The 21,579-nt window shown below is 49.5% G+C and overlaps 1 protein-coding gene across 1 annotated transcript in view; it reads left to right on the forward strand.

Annotated features, from left to right (window-relative positions):
* The window catches only part of LOC144609619 (neurexin-2-like), a 309,609-nt gene that overhangs the window by 147,928 nt on the left and 140,102 nt on the right, over positions 1 to 21,579 (forward strand). Inside the window, exon 5 of the mRNA XM_078428117.1 lies at positions 16,582 to 16,605. Within this exon, the coding sequence (XP_078284243.1) occupies positions 16,582 to 16,605 (24 nt within the window). The remainder of the gene's footprint in view (positions 1 to 16,581; positions 16,606 to 21,579) is intronic.

A 21,579-nucleotide genomic window follows, 5' to 3' on the forward strand; every position in this document is an offset into this window, starting at 1 on the left:
AGATGGCCATTCGCAGGTCCTGGGGCAGCGTGCGGTCGATGGTCACACACACCAGAGTCGGCTGCCCGACCCTCTACGTCCGTGCTCACGTGTCCTTAGAGAGGGACTCTGGAGACCTTCCGTGAACGCTAGTCGCCGCGGGGGGATCGAGTGCGTTGTAGATAAAGATGGCACTATTGTATTATAATGATTGCCTAATGTAATGTGACTATTGAAAGTCTTTGTACCTTCTGGTGCACTGTAAAATGCAAATACTGAACAAAGTCCTAGTTAAGAAGGGAAAACAAAATGTTTAGGCCTGGAGTCACATCTAGGCCCGGACTGGGTCAGGACAGTCTGGCATCACAGATAAATCCGGACTGGGTAAGGACAGTCTGGAGTCACGTACAGATCCAGACCGGCTAAGGACAGTCTGGACTCACATACAGATCCGGACGAGGTGAGAATGGCAGATTTCCTTGCCTGCAGGATGTTAGTAAACCAGATGGGATTTTATGACAATCAAGTCTCTCTATGCTCCTGGAATTGAGACTGGGAATTGTTTTTTAGATTTATTTAATTAACTAAGCTTGAATTCCCCATCTGTTCCAGGGGGAGGGAGGGAGGGGGGTGGAGGAGGCTGGAGCTGATGGCTCAGCCTCTGTGACTGAAGCACTGTGCCACACTTTCCTGCAAAGTCTCTATAAACTGTGGCAGTGTGCATTGGCCAGCGTTGTATACTGTGGTTTAGCTATCCTCGGGGAATGTTTCCCGCTCCAGTGTAGTGTCGTAGAATATAGTCCATAAATCCCGATGAAATACTACAGCCAGCTGTTCATAACCTGCAGCGTAATCTCTCTTTAAATCGTCAGAGCTTTGTTAAGGACACACGTATCTGACTGTGCTTCAAGTTAGCTGCAAAGCCCTAGTAAAGTACTTCCTGTGTCCCCCCTCCCTGACTCTCACTCTGATGAAGGGTCTCGACCCGAAACTTCACCTATTCCTTCTCCCGCTGTTACTCCAGCACTCTGTGAAACGTCACCCATCCATGTTCCCCACAGATGCTGCCCGACCTACTGAGTTACTCCAGCACTCTGTGAAACTTCACCTATCCATGTTCTCCACAGATGCTGCCTGACCCACTGAGTTACTCCAGCACTCTGTGAAACTTCAGCTATCCATGTTCTCCACAGATGCTGCCTGACCCACTGAGTTACTCCAGCACTCTGTGAAACGTCACCTATCCATGTTCTCCACAGATGCTGCCTGACCCGCTGAGTAATTCCAGCATTTTGTGTCTATCTATCTGAAAAGTGCTCTAGAAATGCAGGTGTGTGTCTGAGCGATAGAAAGGCCAGCATTTATGTTGCACTCTTTCTCCCTATGACCGTGCCCTAGAATTAGATTTAGAGGTACAGCGCGGAAACAGGCCCTTCGGCCCACCGAGTCCGCGCCGCCCAGCGATCCCCGCACATTAACACTATCCTACACACACTAGGGACAATTTTTTTTACATTTACCCGGTCAATTAACCTACAAACCTGTACGCCCTTTGGGAGGAAACTGAAGGTCTCGGAGAAAACCCACGCAGGTCACGGGGAGAACGTACAAACTCCATACAGACAGCACCCGTAGTCAGGATCGAACCTGAGTCTCCGGCGCTACATTCGCTGTAAGGCAGCAACTCTACCGCTGCGCCACCGTGCTGCCCGATTGCCGCACTGCCTATAATATGGCAGGGATGGTGAGAGCCTTGGGGACAGCAGCCAGTCCCGTGATGTCCCTAGTCTCTGATGAACATCCCCCTGCCAGACCCGCACTCCTATGTAACCCTGTGGGCATCCATTGTCAGAACGTCATAAGGAATACGAATAGAACTAGGCCATTCGGCCCATCAAGTCTACTTGTGTCTGCGGCCATCTTCAGCTGCCTCTGCTCACAAGCCTTCATGTCCAGGGGCAGAGCAGTGCACCAGAGGGAGGAGGCTGCTTCACCAGCAGAATAGACAAGGTGTAGTAGAGGTGTGTACGAAGCAACTGCACATGTTGCTTTACACTGAAGATAGATGCAAAATGCTGGAGTAACAGAAAGCAGACAATAGACAATAGGTGCAGGAGGAAGCCATTCGGCCCTTTGAGCCAGCACCGCCATTCACTGTGATCATGGCTGACCATCCACAATCAGTACCCCGTCCCTGCCTCCTCCCCATATCCCTTGACCCCGCTACCTTTAAGAGCTCTATCTAGCTCTCTCTTGAAAGCATCCAGAGAATTGGCCTCCACTGCCTTCTGAGGCAGAGAATTCCACAGATTCACAACTCTCTGGGTGAAAAAGATTTTCCTCATCTCCATTCTAAATGGCCTACCCCTTATTCTTAAACTATGGCCCCTGGTTCTGGACTCCCCCAACATCAGGAACATGTTTCCTGCCTCTAGCGTGCCCAATCCCTTAATAATCTTGTATGTTTCAATAAGATCCCCCTCTCATCCTTCTAAATTCCAGCGTATACAAGCCCAGTCGCTCCATTCTTTCAACATATGACAGTCCCGCCATTCCGGGAATTAACCTCGTGAACCTACGCTGCACTCACTCAATAGCAAGAATGTCCTTCCTCAAATTTGGAGACCAAAACTGCACACAGTACTCCAAGTGCGGTCTCACTCGGGCCCTGTACAACTGCAGAAGGACCTCTTTCCTCCTATACTCAACTCCTCTTGTTTTGAAGGCCAACATGCCTAGTAACAGCGGGACAGGCAGTATCACTGTAGAGAAGGAATGGGTGATGTTTTGGGTTGAGACCCTTCTTCAATCTGAATCTGAACCACAGTCTAAAGAAGGGTCTCGATCCGAAACGTCATCCATTCTTCCTCTCCAGAGATGCTGCCTGACCCGCTGAGTTACTCCAGCATTTTGTGTCCATCTTGGGTGTAGTAGAGGCTTGCTTTTCGGATTGGAGGCCTGTGACCAGCGGCGTGCCGCAATGATCTGTGCTAACTTCACTGTTGTTTCTCATCTAAGTTATCGATTTGGATGAAAATGTAGTTACTGTGGTTAGTAAGTTTGCAGATGATACCAAATTGGTGGTACAGTACAGTTTGAGTATAGACGCTGGGAGGTCATGTTGCAGTTGTATAAGATGTTTAGGGTAAATGTCACCCATCTCTCCAGAGATGCTGCCTGTCCCACTAAGTTACTCCAGCATTTCGTATCTATCTTCGGTTTAAAGCAGCATCTGCAGTTCCTTCCTACACATTTAGAGTATTGTGTTCAGTTCTGATATAGGAAAGATGTTGTCAAGCTGGAAAGGGTGCAGAGAAGATTTACGAGGATGTTGCCAGGACTAGAGGGTGTGACTACAGGGAGAGGTTGAACAGGCTGGGACTGTACTCCTTGGAGCACAGGAGGATGAGGGGTGATCTTATAGAGGTGTATAAAATCATGAGAGGAATAGATCAGGTAGATGCACAGAGTCTCTTGCCCAGAGTATTGGACCAGAGGACATAGGTTTAGGGAAAATATTTAATAGGAATCTGAGGGGTAACCTTTTCACACAAAGGGTGGTGGGTGTACGGAACAAGCTGCCAGAGAAGGTAGTTGAGGCTGGGACTATCCCAATGTTTAAGAAACAGTTAGACAGGTACATGGATAGGACAGGTTTGGAGGGATATGGACCAAACGCAGCAGGTGGGTCTCGTGTAGATGGGACATGTTGGCCGCTGTGGGCAGGTTGGGCCAAAGGGCCTGTTTCCACGCTGTATCACTCTGTGACCCAGTGGAGATGACTATCTAAAATCTGGATCAACTAAGGAAGTTTACCAAACATTGGCAAATGAAATTTTACTCGATCTGTCAAAGATTTATATATCTCCACCATAACTATATCTAATGCTCTAGCCTGTACTACCATAAGAGCTCCGGAAATTCTACAAGTCATAGGAGCAAAAGTAGGCCATTCGGCCCATCGAGTCTACTCCGCCATTCATTCATGGCACCACCACTTCTCTGAGAGAGGACATTTCTACCCACCTCAATGACCGGGCATCTGAGTCTGTGATCATCACCCCTTGTTCGTGCCTCTCCCACTGTTGGCAACATCTCAACGTCTATATGTCTGAGTGAAGTCATCCATCATTGTTCTTTCCAAAGTTTAACATGCAGTGCCTAGATTATTGATCTGGGGCCATGAGATCAAGTCCCACCGCGGCAGCTAAAGAATTCAAATTCAAGTAATTAAATGGAATGAACACCCCGGCCTCAAGACCCATCAAACTATCGGTTGTTGCAAAATCCTCTTTAGTTTACCAGGCGCTCTTTATGCAAGGAACTTATCTTCTTTTGGAAGGAACTGTGCAGATGTTGGTTTACATCTAACATGGGCACAAAATACTGAAGAACTGAAGAAGGGTCTCGACCCGGGGCCGCACGGTGGCGCAGCGGTAGAGTTGCTGCCTTACAGCGTTTACAGCGCCAGAGAACCGGCTTCAATCCCAACTACGGGTGCTGTCCATAATGAATGACAATAGACAATAGACAATAGGTGCAGGAGTAGGCCATTCAGCCCTTCGAGCCAGCACCGCCATTCAATGCGATCATGGCTGATCACTCTCAATCAGTACCCCGTTCCTGCCTTCTCCCCATACCCCCTCACTCCGCTATCCTTAAGAGCTCTATCCAGCTCTCTCTTGAAAGCATCCAACGAACTGGCCTCCACTGCCTTCTGAGGCAGAGAATTCCACACCTTCACCACTCTCTGACTGAAAAAGTTCTTCCTCATCTCCTTTCTAAATGGCCTACCCCTTATTCTTAAACTGTGGCCCCTTATTCTGGACTCCCCCAACATTGGGAACATGTTTCCTGCCTCTAATGTGTCCAATCCCCTAATTATCTTATATGTTTCAATAAGATCCCCCCTCATCCTTCTAAATTCCAGTGTATACAAGCCCAATCGCTCCAGCCTTTCAACATACGACAGTCCCGCCATTCCGGGAATTAACCTAGTGAACCTACGCTACGAATGATAATGAATGAATACGTTTATTGGCCAAGTATGTGCATCAACAAGGAATGTGTCCATACAGAGTTTGTACGTTCTCCCCGTGACTGCCTGGGCTTTCTCCGAGATATTCGGTTTCCTCTCACACTCCAAAGACGTACAGGTTTGTTGGTTAATTGGCTTGATGTAAATGTGAAAAAAGGTATCCCTCGAGTGGTGTTTAGGGTAGTGTTAATGTCCGGGGATCGCTGGTCGGTGCGGACTCGGTGGGCCGAAGTGTCTGTTTCCGCACTGTATCTCTAAACTAAACTAAAGATGCTGCCTATCCCGCTGGGTTTTGTGTACAGCATTTTGTGTCTATCTTCGAAACTTACCTTGTTACCATGTGAATGTACCGTGAGGGTCTTAACTGGCTTTCAGGGGGCAAGGGTTACTTGAAGTTAGAGAAGTCAATATCTTCCCATCCCCTCCCCTCTCTGCGTTCCGCAGAGACCGTTCCCTCCGTAACTCCCTGGTCCACTCGTCCCTTCCTACCCAAACCACCCCAACCCCGGGCACTTTCCCCTGCAACCGCACGAGATGCAACACCTGTCCCTTTACCTCCCCCCTCAACTCCATCAAAGGACCCAAACAGTCTTTCCAGGTGAGACAGAGGTTCACCTGCACCTCCTCCAACCTCATCTATTGCATCCGCTGCTCTAGATGTCAACTTATTTATATCGGCGAAACCAAGCGCAGGCTCGGCGATCGCTTCGCTGAACACCTGCGCTCGGTCCGCATTAACGCAACTGATCTCCCGGTGGCCCAGCACTTCAACTCCCCCTCCCATTCCCAGTCTGACCTCTCTGTCATGGGCCTCCTCCAGTGCCATAGTGAGGCCCGCCGGAAATTGGAGGAGCAGCACCTCATATTTCGCCTGGGCAGTTTGCAGCCCGGTGGTATGAACATCGACTTCTCCAACTTCAGATAGTTCCTCTGTCCCTCCCTTCCCCTCCTCCTTCCCAGATCTCCCTCTATCTTCCTGTCTCCACCTATATCCTTCCTTTGTCCCACCCCCGACATTAGTCTGAAGAAGGGTCTCGACCCGAAACGTCACCCATTCCTTCTCTCCCGAGATGCTGCCTGACCTGCTGAGTTACTCCAGCATTTTGTGAATAAATCAATATTCATTCTGCTGGGGTGTAAGCTGCCCAAGCAAAATATGAGGTGCTGTTCCTCCAATTTGCGTTTGGCCTCACTCTGACTATGGAGCAGGCTTCAATGTGCAGGAAGGGGCTGCAGATGCTGGTTTAAACCGAGGATAGACACAAATCGCTGGAGTAACTCAGCGAGACGGGCAGCATCTCTGGAGGGAAGGAATGGGTGTCGTTTCGGGTTGAGACCCTTCAGTCTGAAGAAAGGTCTGGACCCGAAATATCATCCATTCCTTCTATCCAGTGAGCAGGCGTCAACTTCTTCTCTAGCCTCTAGTAATCTCTTCTGTGACAGGGCTCAGATTAGGGTGTTTCCAGCCTCCAGGGCCTTCCGTCATCACACTGTCTGTTTCTGCCAGTGGTCTTGTTACAAGAGGCCGCTTCAAGAGTTGTGAGTCCTTTGGCCCACACCATAAATGATAGGAGCAGAATTAGGCCATTCGGCCCGTCAGGTCTACTCCACCATTCAATCTATCTCTCCCTCCTAACCCCATTCTCCTGCCTTCTCCTCATAACCCCTGACACCCGTAGTAATCAAAAATTAATCTATCTCTGCCTTAAAAATATCCACTGACTTGTGGCCTCCACAGCCGTCTGTGGCAAAGAATCTCACAGATTCACCGCCCTCTGACTAAAGAAATATCTCCTCATCTCCTTCCTAAAAGAATGTCCTTTAATTCTGAGGCTGTGACCTCTAGTCCTAGACTCTCCCACATCCTCTCCACATCCACTCTACCCAGGCCGCTCACTATTCTGTACGTTTCAATGAGGTCCCCCCTCATCCTTCTAAACTCCAGCGAGTACAGGCCCAGTGCCCACAAACACTCATCATATGTTAACCCGCTCATTCCTGGGATCGTTCTTGAAAGCCTCCTCTGGACCCTCTCCAGAGCCAGCACATCCCTCCTCAGATAGAGGGTGCCCAAAACTGCTCACAATGCTCCAAATGCAGCCTGACCATGGCTCTGGAAATGCGAGTCTGCCTTTTTACTTAAAGCGAGTTCGTCATTGTTTCCCACACACACACACACACACAGACAAGTGCAGACTGAATCATGATGAGGTACAGTGAATCAGGGAGAATGAGATGATTTTTGACACGGTGAGGCAGTGGGATGGTTTTGTGTGGCAGTGTTGTGAAGTGATAGTGGCCTGTCTACGAAACAATGGATCGAAGGCTCCTTTGCGAGTCTAATTGCTGCCGTTCCGTACGCAGTTTTACCGAGACTGACGCCTCCCTGCTGTCTCGCAATAAATAATGGGTTTTAGACAATAGACAATAGACAATAGGTGCAGGAGTAGGCCATTCAGCCCTTCGAGCCAGCACCGCCATTCAATGCGATCATGGCTGATCACTCTCAATCAGTACCCCGTTCCTGCCTTCTCCCCATACCCCCTCACTCCGCTATCCTTAAGAGCTCTATCCAGCTCTCTCTTGAAAGCATCCAACGAACTGGCCTCCACTGCCTTCTGAGGCAGAGAATTCCACACCTTCACCACCCTCTGACTGAAAAAGTTCTTCCTCATCTCCGTTCTAAATGGCCTACCCCTTATTCTCAAACTGTGGCCCCTTGTTCTGGACTCCCCCAACATTGGGAACATGTTATCTGCCTCTAATGTGTCCAATCCCCTAATTATCTTATATGTTTCAATAAGATCCCCCCTCATCGTTCTAAATTCCAGTGTATACAAGCCCAATCGCTCCAGCCTTTCAACATACGACAGTCCCGCCATTCCGGGAATTAACCCAGTGAACCTACGCTGCACACCCTCAATATCAAGAACATTCTTCCTCAAATTTGGAGACCAAAACTGCACACAGTACTCCAGGTGCGGTCTCACTAGGGCCCTGTACAACTGTAGAAGGACCTCTTTGTTCCTATACTCAACTCCTCTTGTTACGAAGGCCAACATTCCATTGGCTTTCTTCACTGCCTGCTGTACCTGCATGCTTCCTTTCATTGACTGATGCACTAGGACACCCAGATCTCGTTGAACTCCCCCTCCTCCTAACTTGACACCATTCAGATAATAATCTGCCTTTCTATTCTTACTTCCAAAGTGAATAACCTCACACTTATCTACATTAAACTGCATCTGCCATGTATCCGCCCACTCACACAACCTGTCCAAGTCACCCTGCAGCCTTATTGCATCTTCCTCACAATTCGCACTACCCCCCCAACTTAGTATCATCTGCAAATTTGCTAATGGCACTTTTAATCCCTTCGTCTAAGTCATTTGTATTGAATGGCGAGAGTTTGTTCTTCAGCGAAGGACAGATACGGGCACCAGGGAGGCTGCCTTGCTGTCTGGCCGGATCACAACCTGAGAGTCTGTGCTGAATACAGTTGAGATGTTGCCATTAGTGGGAGAGGCTCAAACAAGGGGACATGATCACAGAATCAGATGCCCAGTCATTGAGGTGGGTAGAAATATCTTCCCCATGAGGGTGGTGGTGGTGCCATGAATGAATGGCGGAGTAGACTCGATGGGCCAAATGGCCTACTTCTGCTCCTATGACTTATTGAATCTCAGGAGCTTTTAGTGTAGTAGAGGCCAGAGCATTAGATATATTTAAGGTGGAGATATATAAATCTTTGACAGATCGAGTAAAATTTCATCTGCCATTCGTTGGCCAACTTCCATAGTTGATCCAGATCTTAAATAGTCATCCCCACTGGGTCATAGAGTGTGGAAATAGGGCCTTTGGCCCAACTTGCCCCCACCGGCCAACATGTCCCAGCTACACTAGTCCCACCTGCCTGTGTTTGGCCTATATCCCTCCAAACCTGTCCAATCCATGTACCTGTCTAACTGTTTCTTAAACGTTGGGATAGTCCCAGCCTCAACTACCTCCTCTGGCAGCTTGTTTCATGTACCCTTTGTGTGATAAGATTACCGCTCAGGTTCCTGTTAAAAGTCTTTTCACCTTCACCTTAAACCTATGTTCTATGGTCCTCGATTAACCTTATCCCCCTCATGAACTTATACTCTTCTATAAGATCATCCCTCATTCTCCTGCACTACAAGGAATAAAGTCCTAACCCGCCCAACCTCTCCCTGTTCAGGCCCTCAAGTCCTGGCTACATCCTCGTAAATCGTCTCTGCACTCTTTGCAGCTTAACAACATTCTTCCCATAGCAGGGTGACCAAAAGAGAACACAAATCGCCAAATGTGGCTTCAACAACATGTTGTACAACTGTAACATAACATCTCAACTTCCATAAACAATACCCTGACTGATGAAGGCCAATACTGAAAGTCTTCGTGACTACCCTATCAACCTGTGACGTCACATTCAAGGAACTACGCACTCCTTCTACAGTTGTACCGGGCCCTGGTGAGACCGCACCTGGAGTACTGTGTGCAGTTGTACCGGGCCCTGGTGAGACCGCACCTGGAGTACTGTGTGCAGTTGTACCGGGCCCTGGTGAGACCGCACCTGGAGTACTGTGTGCAGTTGTACAGGGCCCTGGTGAGACCGCACCTGGAGTACTGTGTGCAGTTGTACCGGGCCCTGGTGAGACCGCACCTGGAGTACTGTGTGCAGTTGTACAGGGCCCTGGTGAGACCGCACCTGGAGTACTGTGTGCAGTTGTACCGGGCCCTAGTGAGACCGCACCTGGAGTACTGTGTGCAGTTGTACCGGGCCCTGGTGAGACCGCACCTGGAGTACTGTGTGCAGTTTTGGTCTCCAAATTTGAGGAAGGATATTCTTGCTATGGAGGGCGTGCAGCGTAGGTTCACTAGGTTAATTCCCGGAATGGCGGGACTGTCGTATGTTGAAAGGCTGGAGCGATTGGGCTTGTATACACTGGAATTTAGAAGGATGAGGGGGGATCTTATTGAAACATATAAGATAATTAGGGGATTGGACACATTAGAGGCAGGAAACATGTTCCCAATGTTGGGGGAGTCCAGAACAAGGGGCCACAGTTTAAGAATAAGGGGTAGGCCATTTAGAACGGAGATGAGGAAGAACTTTTTTAGTCAGAGAGTGGTGAAGGTGTGGAATTCTCTGCCTCAGAAGGCAGTGGAGGCCAGTTCGTTGGATGCTTTCAAGAGAGAGCTGGATAGAGCTCTTAAGGATAGCGGAGTGAGGGGGTATGGGGAGAAGGCAGGAACGGGGTACTGATTGAGAGTGATCAGCCATGATCGCATTGAATGGCGGTGCTGGCTCGAAGGGCTGAATGGCCTACTCCTGCACCTATTGTCTATTGTCTATTGTCTACCCTATCAACCTGTGACGTCACATTCAAGGAACTACGCACTCCTAGATGTCTCTGCTCTACCACACTCCCCAGGGCCCTGTGGGCCAGTGGTGAAGGGAGGGAATGGATGGGGATGGAGGGGGGGAGAGATCAAGCAGCTGCTTTGTCCTGGACGGTGTTGAGCTTGTGGAGAGTTGTTGGAGCCACACTCACCCAGGCAAGTGGAGAGTGTTCCATCACACTCCTGACTTGTGCCGTGTAGACGGTGGGAAGGCCTTGCGGTGTCAGGGGCTGAGTCACTCAACACGGATCCCCAGCCTCTTACACTTAGACATGGGTCCGATCCTGACTACGGGCGCCGTCTGTACGGAGTTTGTACGTTCTCCCCGTGACCTGCTTGGGTTTTCTCCGAGATCTTCGGTTTCCTCCCACACTCCAAAGACGTACAGGTATATAGGTTAATTGGCTGGGTAAATGTAAAAATTGTCCCTAGTGGGTGTAGGATAGTGTTAGTGTGCGGGGATCGCTGGGCGGCACGGACCCGGTGGGCCGAAGGGCCTGCTTCTGCGCTGTATCTCTAAATCTAAAAAGAATCTAAAAATCCTGCGTGGGTTTTCTCCGGGATCTCCAGTTTCCTCCCACACTCCAAAGACAATAGACAATAGGTGCAGGAGTAGGCCATTCAGCCCTTCGAGCCAGCACCGCCATTCAATGCGATCATGGCTGATCACTCTCAATCAGTACCCCGTTCCTGCCTTCTCCCCATACCCCCTCACTCCGCTATCCTTAAGAGCTCTATCCAGCTCTCTCTTGAAAGCATCCAACGAACTGGCCTCCACTGCCTTCTGAGGCAGAGAATTCCACACCTTCACCACTCTCTGACTGAAAAAGTTCTTCCTCATCTCCGTTCTAAATGGCCTACCCCTTATTCTTAAACTGTGGCCCCTTGTTCTGGACTCCCCCAACATTGGGAACATGTTTCCTGCCTCTAATGTGTCCAATCCCCTAATTATCTTATATGTTTCAATAAGATCCCCCCTCATCCTTCTATATTCCAGTGTATACAAGCCTAATTGCTCCAGCCTTTCAACATACGACAGTCCCGCCATTCCGCGAATTAACCTAGTGAACCTACGCTGCATGCCCTCAGGTACAGGTTTGTAGGTTAATTGACTTGGTATAAGTGTAAATTGTCCCAAGTGTGTAGGACATAGCTGGTGTACGGGGATTGCTGGTCGGCGCGGACTCGATGGGCCGCAGGGCTTGGCTCCACGCCGTATCTCTAAACTAAACTATACTAAACTAAATTCAACTAATCTAACTTATCCAGAGGCACAGTAGCGCAGCGGCAGAGTTGCTGCTTTACAGCGAATGCAGCGCCGGAGACTCAGGTTCGATCCTGACTACGGGTGCTGCACTGTAAGGAGTTTGTACGTTCTCCCCGTGACCTGCGTGGGTTTTCTCCGAGATCTTCGGTTTCCTCCCACACTTCAAAGACGTACAGGTATGTAGGTTAATTGACTGGGTAAATGTAAAAATTGTCCCTAGTGGGTGTAGGATAGTGTTAGTGTGCGGGGATCGCTGGGCGGCACGGACTTGGTGGGCCGAAAAGGCCTATTTCCGGCTGTATATATATGATATGATATGATAAGAGAGGGGAAAAAACCCCCAAATTCAGCATCTCTGCAAGCTGTGAAGGTGCCCTGCTTCTGTGAAACTTTCACAAGTCTGTAGAACAAAAACGTGTGTTGAAACCAATCACTGGAATCTCAGGACAACCCTGCTGAGCGCAGAGGTAGTAACGTGGAAGAAACTGAAATGATCAGAAAAGCGGACAAGACATGGTCTTGAGGCTGAGCTTGCCACATCCTGCTGTGCTCAAATGAACCCAAGCGGGTTACACACCAACACCGTCCTGTCACCCCGTCCTCCTGTAGTAATGACTTCAAAGTTTAAAGACAAGTTCATTATCAAATGCACAAGTGCGGTGAGGTATACAATGAAAATCTTGCATGCTGCAGCATTACAGGCACACAGACACAGACTACACACAGACACTCAGACTGCACACACACACACTCAGACTACACACACACACACACACTCAGACTGCTATTGAGGGCGTGCAGCGTAGGTTCACTAGGTTAATTCCCGGAATGGCGGGACTGTTGTATGTTGAAAGGCTGGAGCAATTAGGCTTGTATATACACTGGAATTTAGAAGGATGAGGGGGGGTCTTATTGAAACATATAAGACAATTAGGGGATTGGACACATTAGAGGCAGGAAACATGTTCCCAATGTTGGGGGAGTCCAGAACAAGGGGCCACAGGTTAAGAATAAGGGGTCGGCCATTTAGAACGGAGATGAGGAAGAACTTTTTCAGTCAGAGAGTGGTGAAGGTGTGGAAATCTCTGCCTCAGAAGGCAGTGGAGGTCAATTCTCTGAATGCATTCAAGAGAGAGTTGGATAGAGCTCTTAAGGATAGCGGAGTGAGGGGGTATGGGGAGAAGGCAGGAACGGGGTACTGATTGAGAGTGATCAGCCATGATTGCATTGAATGGCGGTGCTGGCTCGAAGGGCTGAATGGCCTCCTCCTGCACCTATTGTCTATTGTCTATTGTCACACAACACAAATTCTGCAAGACAGCAAAAAGGAAATAGTTCACTTTTTGTTATGGGGCGGCACGGTTGCGCAGCAGGTAGAGCTGCTGCCTTACGGCGCCAGATGCCTGGGTTCCATCCTGACTACGGATGCTGTCTGTACGGAGTTTGCACGTTCTCCCCGTGACCTGCGTGGGTTTTCTCCGGGTGCTCCGGTTTCTTCCCTCATGCCAAAGATGTGCAGGTTTGTAGGTTAATTGTCCCCCGTGTATGGGGTTGAACCAGTGTGTGGGTGGTCAGTGGGCCGAAGGGCCTGTTTCCGTGCTGTAACTCTAAACTAAACTATGACTGTGTACAAACAAGACATTAGTGCAAAAAACAAAATCAGTAAACCCAGCCCATGGTAATGCAAGGTATGTTCCGGAGAGCTTAGAATTAGGTTTGTGCTGGTCGGTTCAACAAGCTGATGGTTGCAGGAAAGTAGCTCAGTTCAGTTTAGTTTATGGCCACGTGTACCGAGGTACAGTGAAAAGCTTTGCTGATTAGGTTTTGTAAAAGACGATACATGATTACAATCAAGCCATTACAGTGTATAAGAAAATAACTGCAGATGCTGGTACAAATCGAAGGTATTTATTCACAAAATGCTGGAGTAACTCAGCAGGTCAGGCAGCATCTCAGGAGAGAAGGAATGGGTGACGTTTCGGGTCGAGACCCTTCTTCAGACTGATGTCAGGGTGGCGGGACAAAGGAAGGATATAGGTGGAGACAGGAAGATAGAGGGAGATCTGGGAAGGAGGAGGGGAAGAGAGGGACAGAGGAACTATCTAAAGTGGGAGAAGTCGATGTTCATACCACTGGGCTGCAAGCTGCCCAGGTGAAATATGAGGTGCTGTTCCTCCAATTTCCGGTGGGTCTCACTATGGCACTGGAGGAGGCCCATGGCAGAAAGGGCAGGCTGGGAATGGGAGGGGGAGTTGAAGTGCTGGGCCACCGGGAGATCAGTTTGGTCAATGCGGACCGAGCGCAGGTGTTGAGCGAAGCGATCGCCGAGCCTGCGCTTGGTTTCGCCGATGTAAATAAGTTGACATCTGGAGCAGCGGATGCAATAGATGAGGTTGGAGGAGGTGCAGGTGAACCTCTGTCTCACCTGGAAAGACTGTTTGGGTCCTTGGATGGAGTCGAGGGGGGAGGTAAAGGGACAGGTGTTGCATCTCGTGCAATCTCATTACAGTGTATAGATCTCTACCCGCTGTGCCACCAAGGGGCACAGTCATTGAGGGTACTCAAGGCAATAGATTTATGGGTATTACCTGAGTGATGGAGGCAGAGTGAGTGCGGAGAAGTGGCGTTGATGTAGAGCATCAGCCATCACGTACTGAACGTGTTGGACAGGGGAGAGTGACCAAGTGCCCCCCCCCCTCTCCCCATTCTCCTGTTGCTGCATTGCTGTGACTAAACAGCGATTTTGTCTGCACTTTTCACAAGGCAGCTGGTGATTCTGCAGCAGGGGTTCGTTCACTGCGTGGCCTCTGCCACCTTTGTGTACTGTGCCAACGCACGCATTTATATTTCTCGGTGTGATGAGAAATTAGCGCAAGGCTCGGTTAATGAGTGGCGTCTATCGCTGGGGACAAAGGGAGTGGTGTATATCCAAGCCCAGCAGAGTGAAAACAGATCATTTCATTTAGTATTCCATGTTCAGCCAGACAAGGCAGTATATTCCAGTGAATTACACGCACTAATATGACTGAATGGATGCTGGCAATATTGTTCTACTCCTTGTTATCAGTGCTGATGTTGCACTTAGAGCTGGGATCTGTGCTCGGTCCAAACTGAATATGCGTGCCTTTTTAAAATTTAATCATCAAGGCTGCCTAACAATAGGAAGGGGTTGCTTTCCGCAGAAGCTATGTATTAATTCGATGAGCTGTGTGTCATTAATTCATGGCGAAATTATTGATTGTCATCAGCCCTGCCTTGCAGTCTCCAGTTGTAATTACATCTCAGGGTGATGTGGACGAGGGGGATGCAGCATCCTGGTGAGCAAGTGTAAAGACCCCGCTCCCCCTGACCGGTCACCGTCCCGCTCAGTCTCGGACCGTCCCGCTGGAGTCTCGGACGCGGCCACCAGTGGGATCACCAGAACTCCCACTTGGGTCGGGAGCCAGGGAGGGCTCGTGCCTAAAGTGGACATTTAATCCCGATGGGAATTGAGGAGAGCAGGAATTGAGAATTGAATGGCGGTGCTGGCTCGAAGGGCCGAATGGCCTATTCCTGCACCTATTATCTATGTTTGTCACAGCACGAAGGGGTGCAAGGGGGAGATGGGCAAACCCATGAGGGAGAGAGGGGCAGAGGGAGATGGAGATGGGGCTTGGCTGGTATGGAAATGAAACGGACCGAATGGCCTGTTGGAGCTCTCTGTCCTCCTCCGACAGCCCCCCCCCCCCTCCCTCCTGCCCCTTTGGTGAGGTGGAAACTCCTTATGCATAGTCTCTCCCAACCATTTGTCTCTCATTATAGACACAGGCAGCTGGAGTAACTCAGCGGGTCGGTCAGGCAGCATCTCTGGAGAGAAGGAATGGGTGACGTTTCAGGTCGAGAACCTTCTTCAGACTGGGGATGAAGAAGGGTCTCGACCCGAAACGTCACCCATTCCTTCTCTCCAAAGATGCTGCCTGACCCGCTGAGTTACTCCAGCTGCCTGTGTGTATCTTCGGTTTGAAACCAGCATCTGCAGTTCCTTCGTACACGTTGTCTCATTGTTCAGTTGCCTGATAACAGCCGGGAAGAAACTGCCCCTGAATCTGGAGGTGTGCGTTTTCACACTTCTGTACCTTTTGGCCGATAGGAGAGGGGAGGAGTGGCCGGGGTGAGACTGGTCCTTGGCTATGCTGCTGGCATTGCCGAGGCAGCGTGAGGTGTAGATGGAGTCAGTGGAGGGGAGGTTGGTTTGTGTGACGGTCTGGGCTGCTGGCTTTGCCGAGGCAGCGTGAGGTGTAGATGGAGTCGATGGAAGGGAGTCAATGGAAGATTTCTACGCTGTACGGCTCAATGATCCAGTCATTCTAATCGTAAGTGCTTGTGTGTTGATGATGCACTCCTGCCCTTGCCCTTGTTGGTGGGGGAGCTGGCAGGTTTGGCAGGGTGAGAATATTACCATGGGGTTGTGGCGATCTCGGGGACGGTGTGGGCGGAGAGCGTGTTGGACAGTGGGTAGGGCTGGATTCTGTGTGACTCAGAGGTGTAACCATGCAGTGTATTGGTGGGCAGGATTGGCTTGGTGAGTGGACATGTCTCGGGTGGTTCGGCAGGCAGATGGAAGGAAGCGAATATTAAGAGACAAGGCTTGAGCAACAATGATAATGGTGGAGTAACTCAGCGGGTCAGGCAGCATCTGTGGAGAAAAGGAATAGGTGACGTTTCGGCTGGGTGACAAAGGAAAGGGAATCGAGAGATATAGACAGTGATATAGAGAGATATGGATAACAGCAGCACTGGTCCTGAATGCAGGAGGGTGCCTGATGTGTGTACACAGGAACTGTGCAGGGAGCATTGCCTGTTAACCTTTGCTGACTATCTGCCTTCTCCACAGGCTCAGAAGAAGCCCTCCTCTCTGGTAAGTACCCAGCTCAAATCCATGGAAATATCATGCAATGTTGCATCCTCTTTAACGAGGCCTGGGATTCAGGATGATCTCTCTCTGGTTCTACGCATGTTACGCTGTCTAACAGACTCCAACTAATGAAGTCTGACACTGACACTCATTCACAGTGTGTAGGAAGGAACTGCAGATGCTGGTTTAAACCAAACGCAGACAATAACAGCTGGAGTAACTCAGCGGGACAGGCAGCATCTCTGGACAATAGACAATAGACAATAGGTGCAGGAGTAGGCCATTCAGCCCTTCGAGCCAGCACCGCCATTCAATGCGATCATGGCTGATCACTCTCAATCAGTACCCCGTTCCTGCCTTCTCCCCATACCCCCTGACTCCGCTATCCTTAAGAGCTCTATCCAGCTCTCTCTTGAAAGCATCCAACGAACTGGCCTCCACTGCCTTCTGAGGCAGAGAATTCCACACCTTCACCACTCTCTGACTGAAAAAGTTCTTCCTCATCTCCGTTCTAAATGGCCGACCCCTTATTCTTAAACTGTGGCCCCTTGTTCTGGACTCCCCCAACATTGGGAACATATGGGAATAGGTGACATTTCGGGTCGAGACCCTTCTTCATACTCATTTGCAGTTTCCATGTGTCACGTTCCTGCATCTGTGGCACCATCCCTGTGTTGAGATGCTATACCCTGCAACCCTTTCAGCCTGACCCTGTCTCCCACTGGAGCTCCGTGTAAATTAACACTCAAACCTCCCGTCGCTGAGTGAACAAACATCTCCAATTTTATATCTTTCCAATTGACCTTTTATTCTGGTTTGGTCACCATGTCCAACAGTATGTGTCTCTGAAAAAAAAGACACAGAGTGCTGGAGTAACTCAGCGGGTCAGGCAGCATCTGTGGAGAACATGGATAGGTGACGTTTCGGGTTGGGACTCTTTTTCAGACTGTGGCCCTATTCAATGTCACCCATCCATGTTCTCCACAGATGCTGCCTGACCCGCTGAGTTACTCCAGCACCCTGTGAAACGTCACCTATCCATGTTCTCCACAGATGCTGCCTGACCCGCTGAGTTATTCCAGCACTCTGTGAAACGTCACCTATCCATGTTCTCCACAGATGCTGCCTGACCCGCTGAGTTACTCCAGCACTCTGTGAAACGTCACCTATCCATGTTCTCCACAGATGCTGCCTGACCCGCTGTGTTACTCCAGCACTCTGTGCCTTTTCTTGTAAACCAGCATCTGCAGTTTGGTGTGTCTGCTGTTTCTCTGCTTCATGTTTGCTTGAGGGTGGATTTTGTGGCGTTGTATTTTTAATCTGTCTTTGCTACGGTTCAGCTCACAGACAGCAGCACTTGCCATCGTTTAGTTGGTGTTTGCTCTGGTTTCTAGTTTGGCATCATTTATGAAAGATTGGGTTCTAACCTGAAAACCCTGTGCGATGAGATCTCATGCAAGGAATGACTTTGAACCAGAGTCCAAAGTGTGTGCCAGAACAGAGGGATCTTGGATAGACACAAAGTGCTGGAGTAATTCAGCAGGACAGGCAGCATCTCTGGAGAGAAGGAATGGGTGACGTTTCTGGTTTAGACCCTTCTTCAGGCTAAACGTCAGGTGAGAGGGAAACGAGAGATATAGAGGATGATGTAGAGAGATAAAGAACAATGGATAAAAGATCTGCAAACAAGCGACAATTATAAAGGAAGTTGGCCATTGTTAGCTGTTGGATGAAACGAGAAGCTAGTGCGACTGGGATGGGGGAGGGATGAAGAGATAGGAAATGCTAGAGCTACCTGAAGTGAGTAAAATCAATATTCATGCCACGTGGCTGTAAGCTGCCCAAGCAAAATATGAGATGCTGTTCCTCCAATTTGCTTTTAGCCTCAATCTGACAATGGATCTTGGTTTATCCCTAACCAGTCAGAAGAAGGGTCTCGGGAAACGTCATCCATTCCTTCTCTCCAGAGATGCTGCCTGTCCCGCTGAGTTACTCCAGCTTTTTGTGTCTATCTTTGGTTTAAACCATCATCTGCAGTTCCTTCCTACACAAGGGTTCTTGGTGTCCGTGTGCATCAATGTTGGAAGGTAAACAGATATGTTGACTGCCCCTGGAGTCATCGGCTGCTGGGGTGTTGGAAGGAACTGCAGATGCTGGTTTACACCAAAGATAGGAGCAGAATTAGGCCATTCGGCCCATCAAGTCTACTCCGCCATTCAATCACGGCTGATCTATCTCTCCCTCCTAACCCCATTCTCCTGCCTTCTCCCCACAACCCGACACCTGTACTAATCAAGGATCTATCTGTCTCTGCCTTAAAAATATCCACTGACTTGTGGCCTCCACAGCCGTCTATGGCAAAATATTCCACAGATTCACCGCCCTCTGACTAAAGAAATTCCTCCTCATCTCCTTCCTAATAGACGCAAAGTAACTCAGCGGGACAGGCAGCATCTTTGGAGAGAATGAATGGGTGACGTTTCGGGGGTTTAGACCCTTCAGACTGAGAATCAGAGGAGAAGGAGTCCATAGATATAGAAGAGTTGGGTGTGAAAACGACTGATCAAAGCGGATGGTGGTGAGGAAATGTAGAACGGTTGACTATTGGCTGAGGGGCTGCTTGTGTTGAGTGCCACAGATGAGCAGTGGTAAGAATGTGGACGGGGTACACTGGGATTATGAGCAGTTCCGTTCACACTAGGATCGTGCACAATTCGAGTCACACTGATTTTGCACAGTTCTCACTCGCACTGCGATTGTGCACATGTCTGCTCACTCTGTGATTGTGCACAAATCTGGTCACACTGGGATAGTGCACAGTTCTGGTCACATTGGGATAGTGCACAGTTCTGGTCACACTGATTGTGCACAGTTCTGATTACACTAGGATTGTACACAGTTCTGCTCATACCAGGATCGTACACAGTTCTGGTCACAGGTACATAGAAACATAGAAAATAGGTGCAGGAGTAGGCCATTCGGCCCTTCGAGCCTGTACGCACTGCCATTCAATATGATCATGGCTGATCATCCAACTCAGTATCCTGTACCTGCCTTCTCTCCATACCCCCTGATCCCTTTAGCCACAAGGGCCACATCTAACTCCCTCTTAAATATAGCCAATGAACTGGCCTCAACTACCCTCTGTGGCAGAGAATTCCACAGATTCACCACTCTCTGTGTGAAAATAAACGTTCTCATCTCGGTCCTAAAAGACTTCCCCCTTATCCTTAAACTGTGACCCCTTGTTCTGGACTTCCCCAACATCGGGAACAATCTTCCTGCATCTAGCCTGTCCAACCCTTTAAGAATTTTGTAAGTTTCTATAAGATCCCCCCTCAATCTTCTAAATTCCAGCGAGTACAAGCCGAGTCTATCCAGTACATGGAGGGGACAGGTTTTGAGGGATATGGATCAAGTGCAGGCAGGTGGGACTAGTGTAGCTGGGGCATGTAGGCCAGTGTGGGCAAGTTGGGCCGAAGGGCCTGTTTCCACACTGTACAACTCTGACTCTATGAAGTGCCTGTTTCCATGCTGTATAACTCTGACTCTATGAAGTGCCTGTTTCCATGCTGTATAACTCTGACTCTATGAAGTGCCTGTTTCCATGCTGTACAACTCTGACTCTACGAAGGGCTTGTTTCCACACTGTATCACTGTGACTCTATGACTCTCAGAGAGTGGGGGTTGGACTGACTGTCACACAGAGGGCAGGTTGCTGTAACCAAGAAGCCTCCGTGATGAGTGGCGATTAGTGCAGAGATACACTTGTGTCTCGGATGGTACAGCCTTAACCAAGATCGTTTCCCTGATTATCCCTTTGTGGATTGAGAAATCTATTTCAGAGCAGAGTGCTTGGGTTACTAAAGCTTGCAACTATAAAAGGCTGCAAGGTCAAACAGGACTTTACTTCTTTCCCGTTCAGCTGCAGGGTCCCCCCCCAATTCCAGCCCCTTAAGTAAGCAATAGGAGCAGAATTAGGCCATTCGGCCCATCAGTCTGAAGAAGGGCCTCGACCCGAAACATCACCCATTCCTTCTCTCCAGAGATGCTGCCTGACCCGCTGAGTTACTCCAGCATTTTGTGACAGCCCATCAAATCTACTCCGCCATTCAATCACGGCTGGTCTATCTCTCCCTCCTAACCCCATTCTCCTGCCTTCTCCCCATAACCCCTGACACCCGCACTAATCTAGAATCTATCTATCATCATCTTAAAAATATCCACTGACTTGTGGCCTCCACAGCCGTCTGTGGCAACGAATTCCACAGATTCACCACCTCTGACTAAAGAAATTCCCCCCTCATCTCCTTCCTAAAGGAACGTCCTTTAATGCTGAGGTTGTGCCCTCTGGTCCTAGATTCTCCCACTAATGGAAACATCCTCTCCACATCCCCTCTATCTCAGCCTCTCGATCCTCTCTCATTTCCCCTCGCTCCGCCACTGGTGGTGGTGCCTTCAGCTGCCTGGGCCGTGACTTCCCCCTTGGACTCTCTCCTCCTGCATCAATATGCTCATTAAAGCCATGCAAGGTTTGAGGGCAGGGGCCCTGGTACTTTCTGTGTGTAGCTTAGGGCCGGTTTGGTTAGTGACCTCTGTGAACCCTCTTGGCATATGTTCAGGGAGTAAAATACTTTATTGGAATAAGCTGTCAGTTGATTTAAGGACGCAAAGTGCTGGAGTAATTCAGCGGGTCAGGCAGCATCTCCGGAGAACGTCTCTCCTCGGTCCCCAGCGAGCCCCCCAGTCCCCAGCGAGCCCCATAGTCCCCAGCAAGCCCTCCTTGGTCCCCAGCGAGCCCCCCCAGTCCCCAGCGAGCCCCCCCCCTGGTTCCCCAGAGAGAGCCCGAGGGGAGGAAGAGGAATATTAGCCGAACAGATAAGGTAAACACAGATTAATTCCTTGTAAACTGAAACCACTGAGAACAAATGAAACCTCTTGTCACAGTGTGTGATGGATGTATTTAATAATCCAGGA

The sequence above is a fragment of the Rhinoraja longicauda genome, chromosome 34 (assembly GCF_053455715.1).
Source record: "Rhinoraja longicauda isolate Sanriku21f chromosome 34, sRhiLon1.1, whole genome shotgun sequence".
NCBI classification, from domain to species: Eukaryota; Metazoa; Chordata; class Chondrichthyes; order Rajiformes; family Arhynchobatidae; genus Rhinoraja; species Rhinoraja longicauda.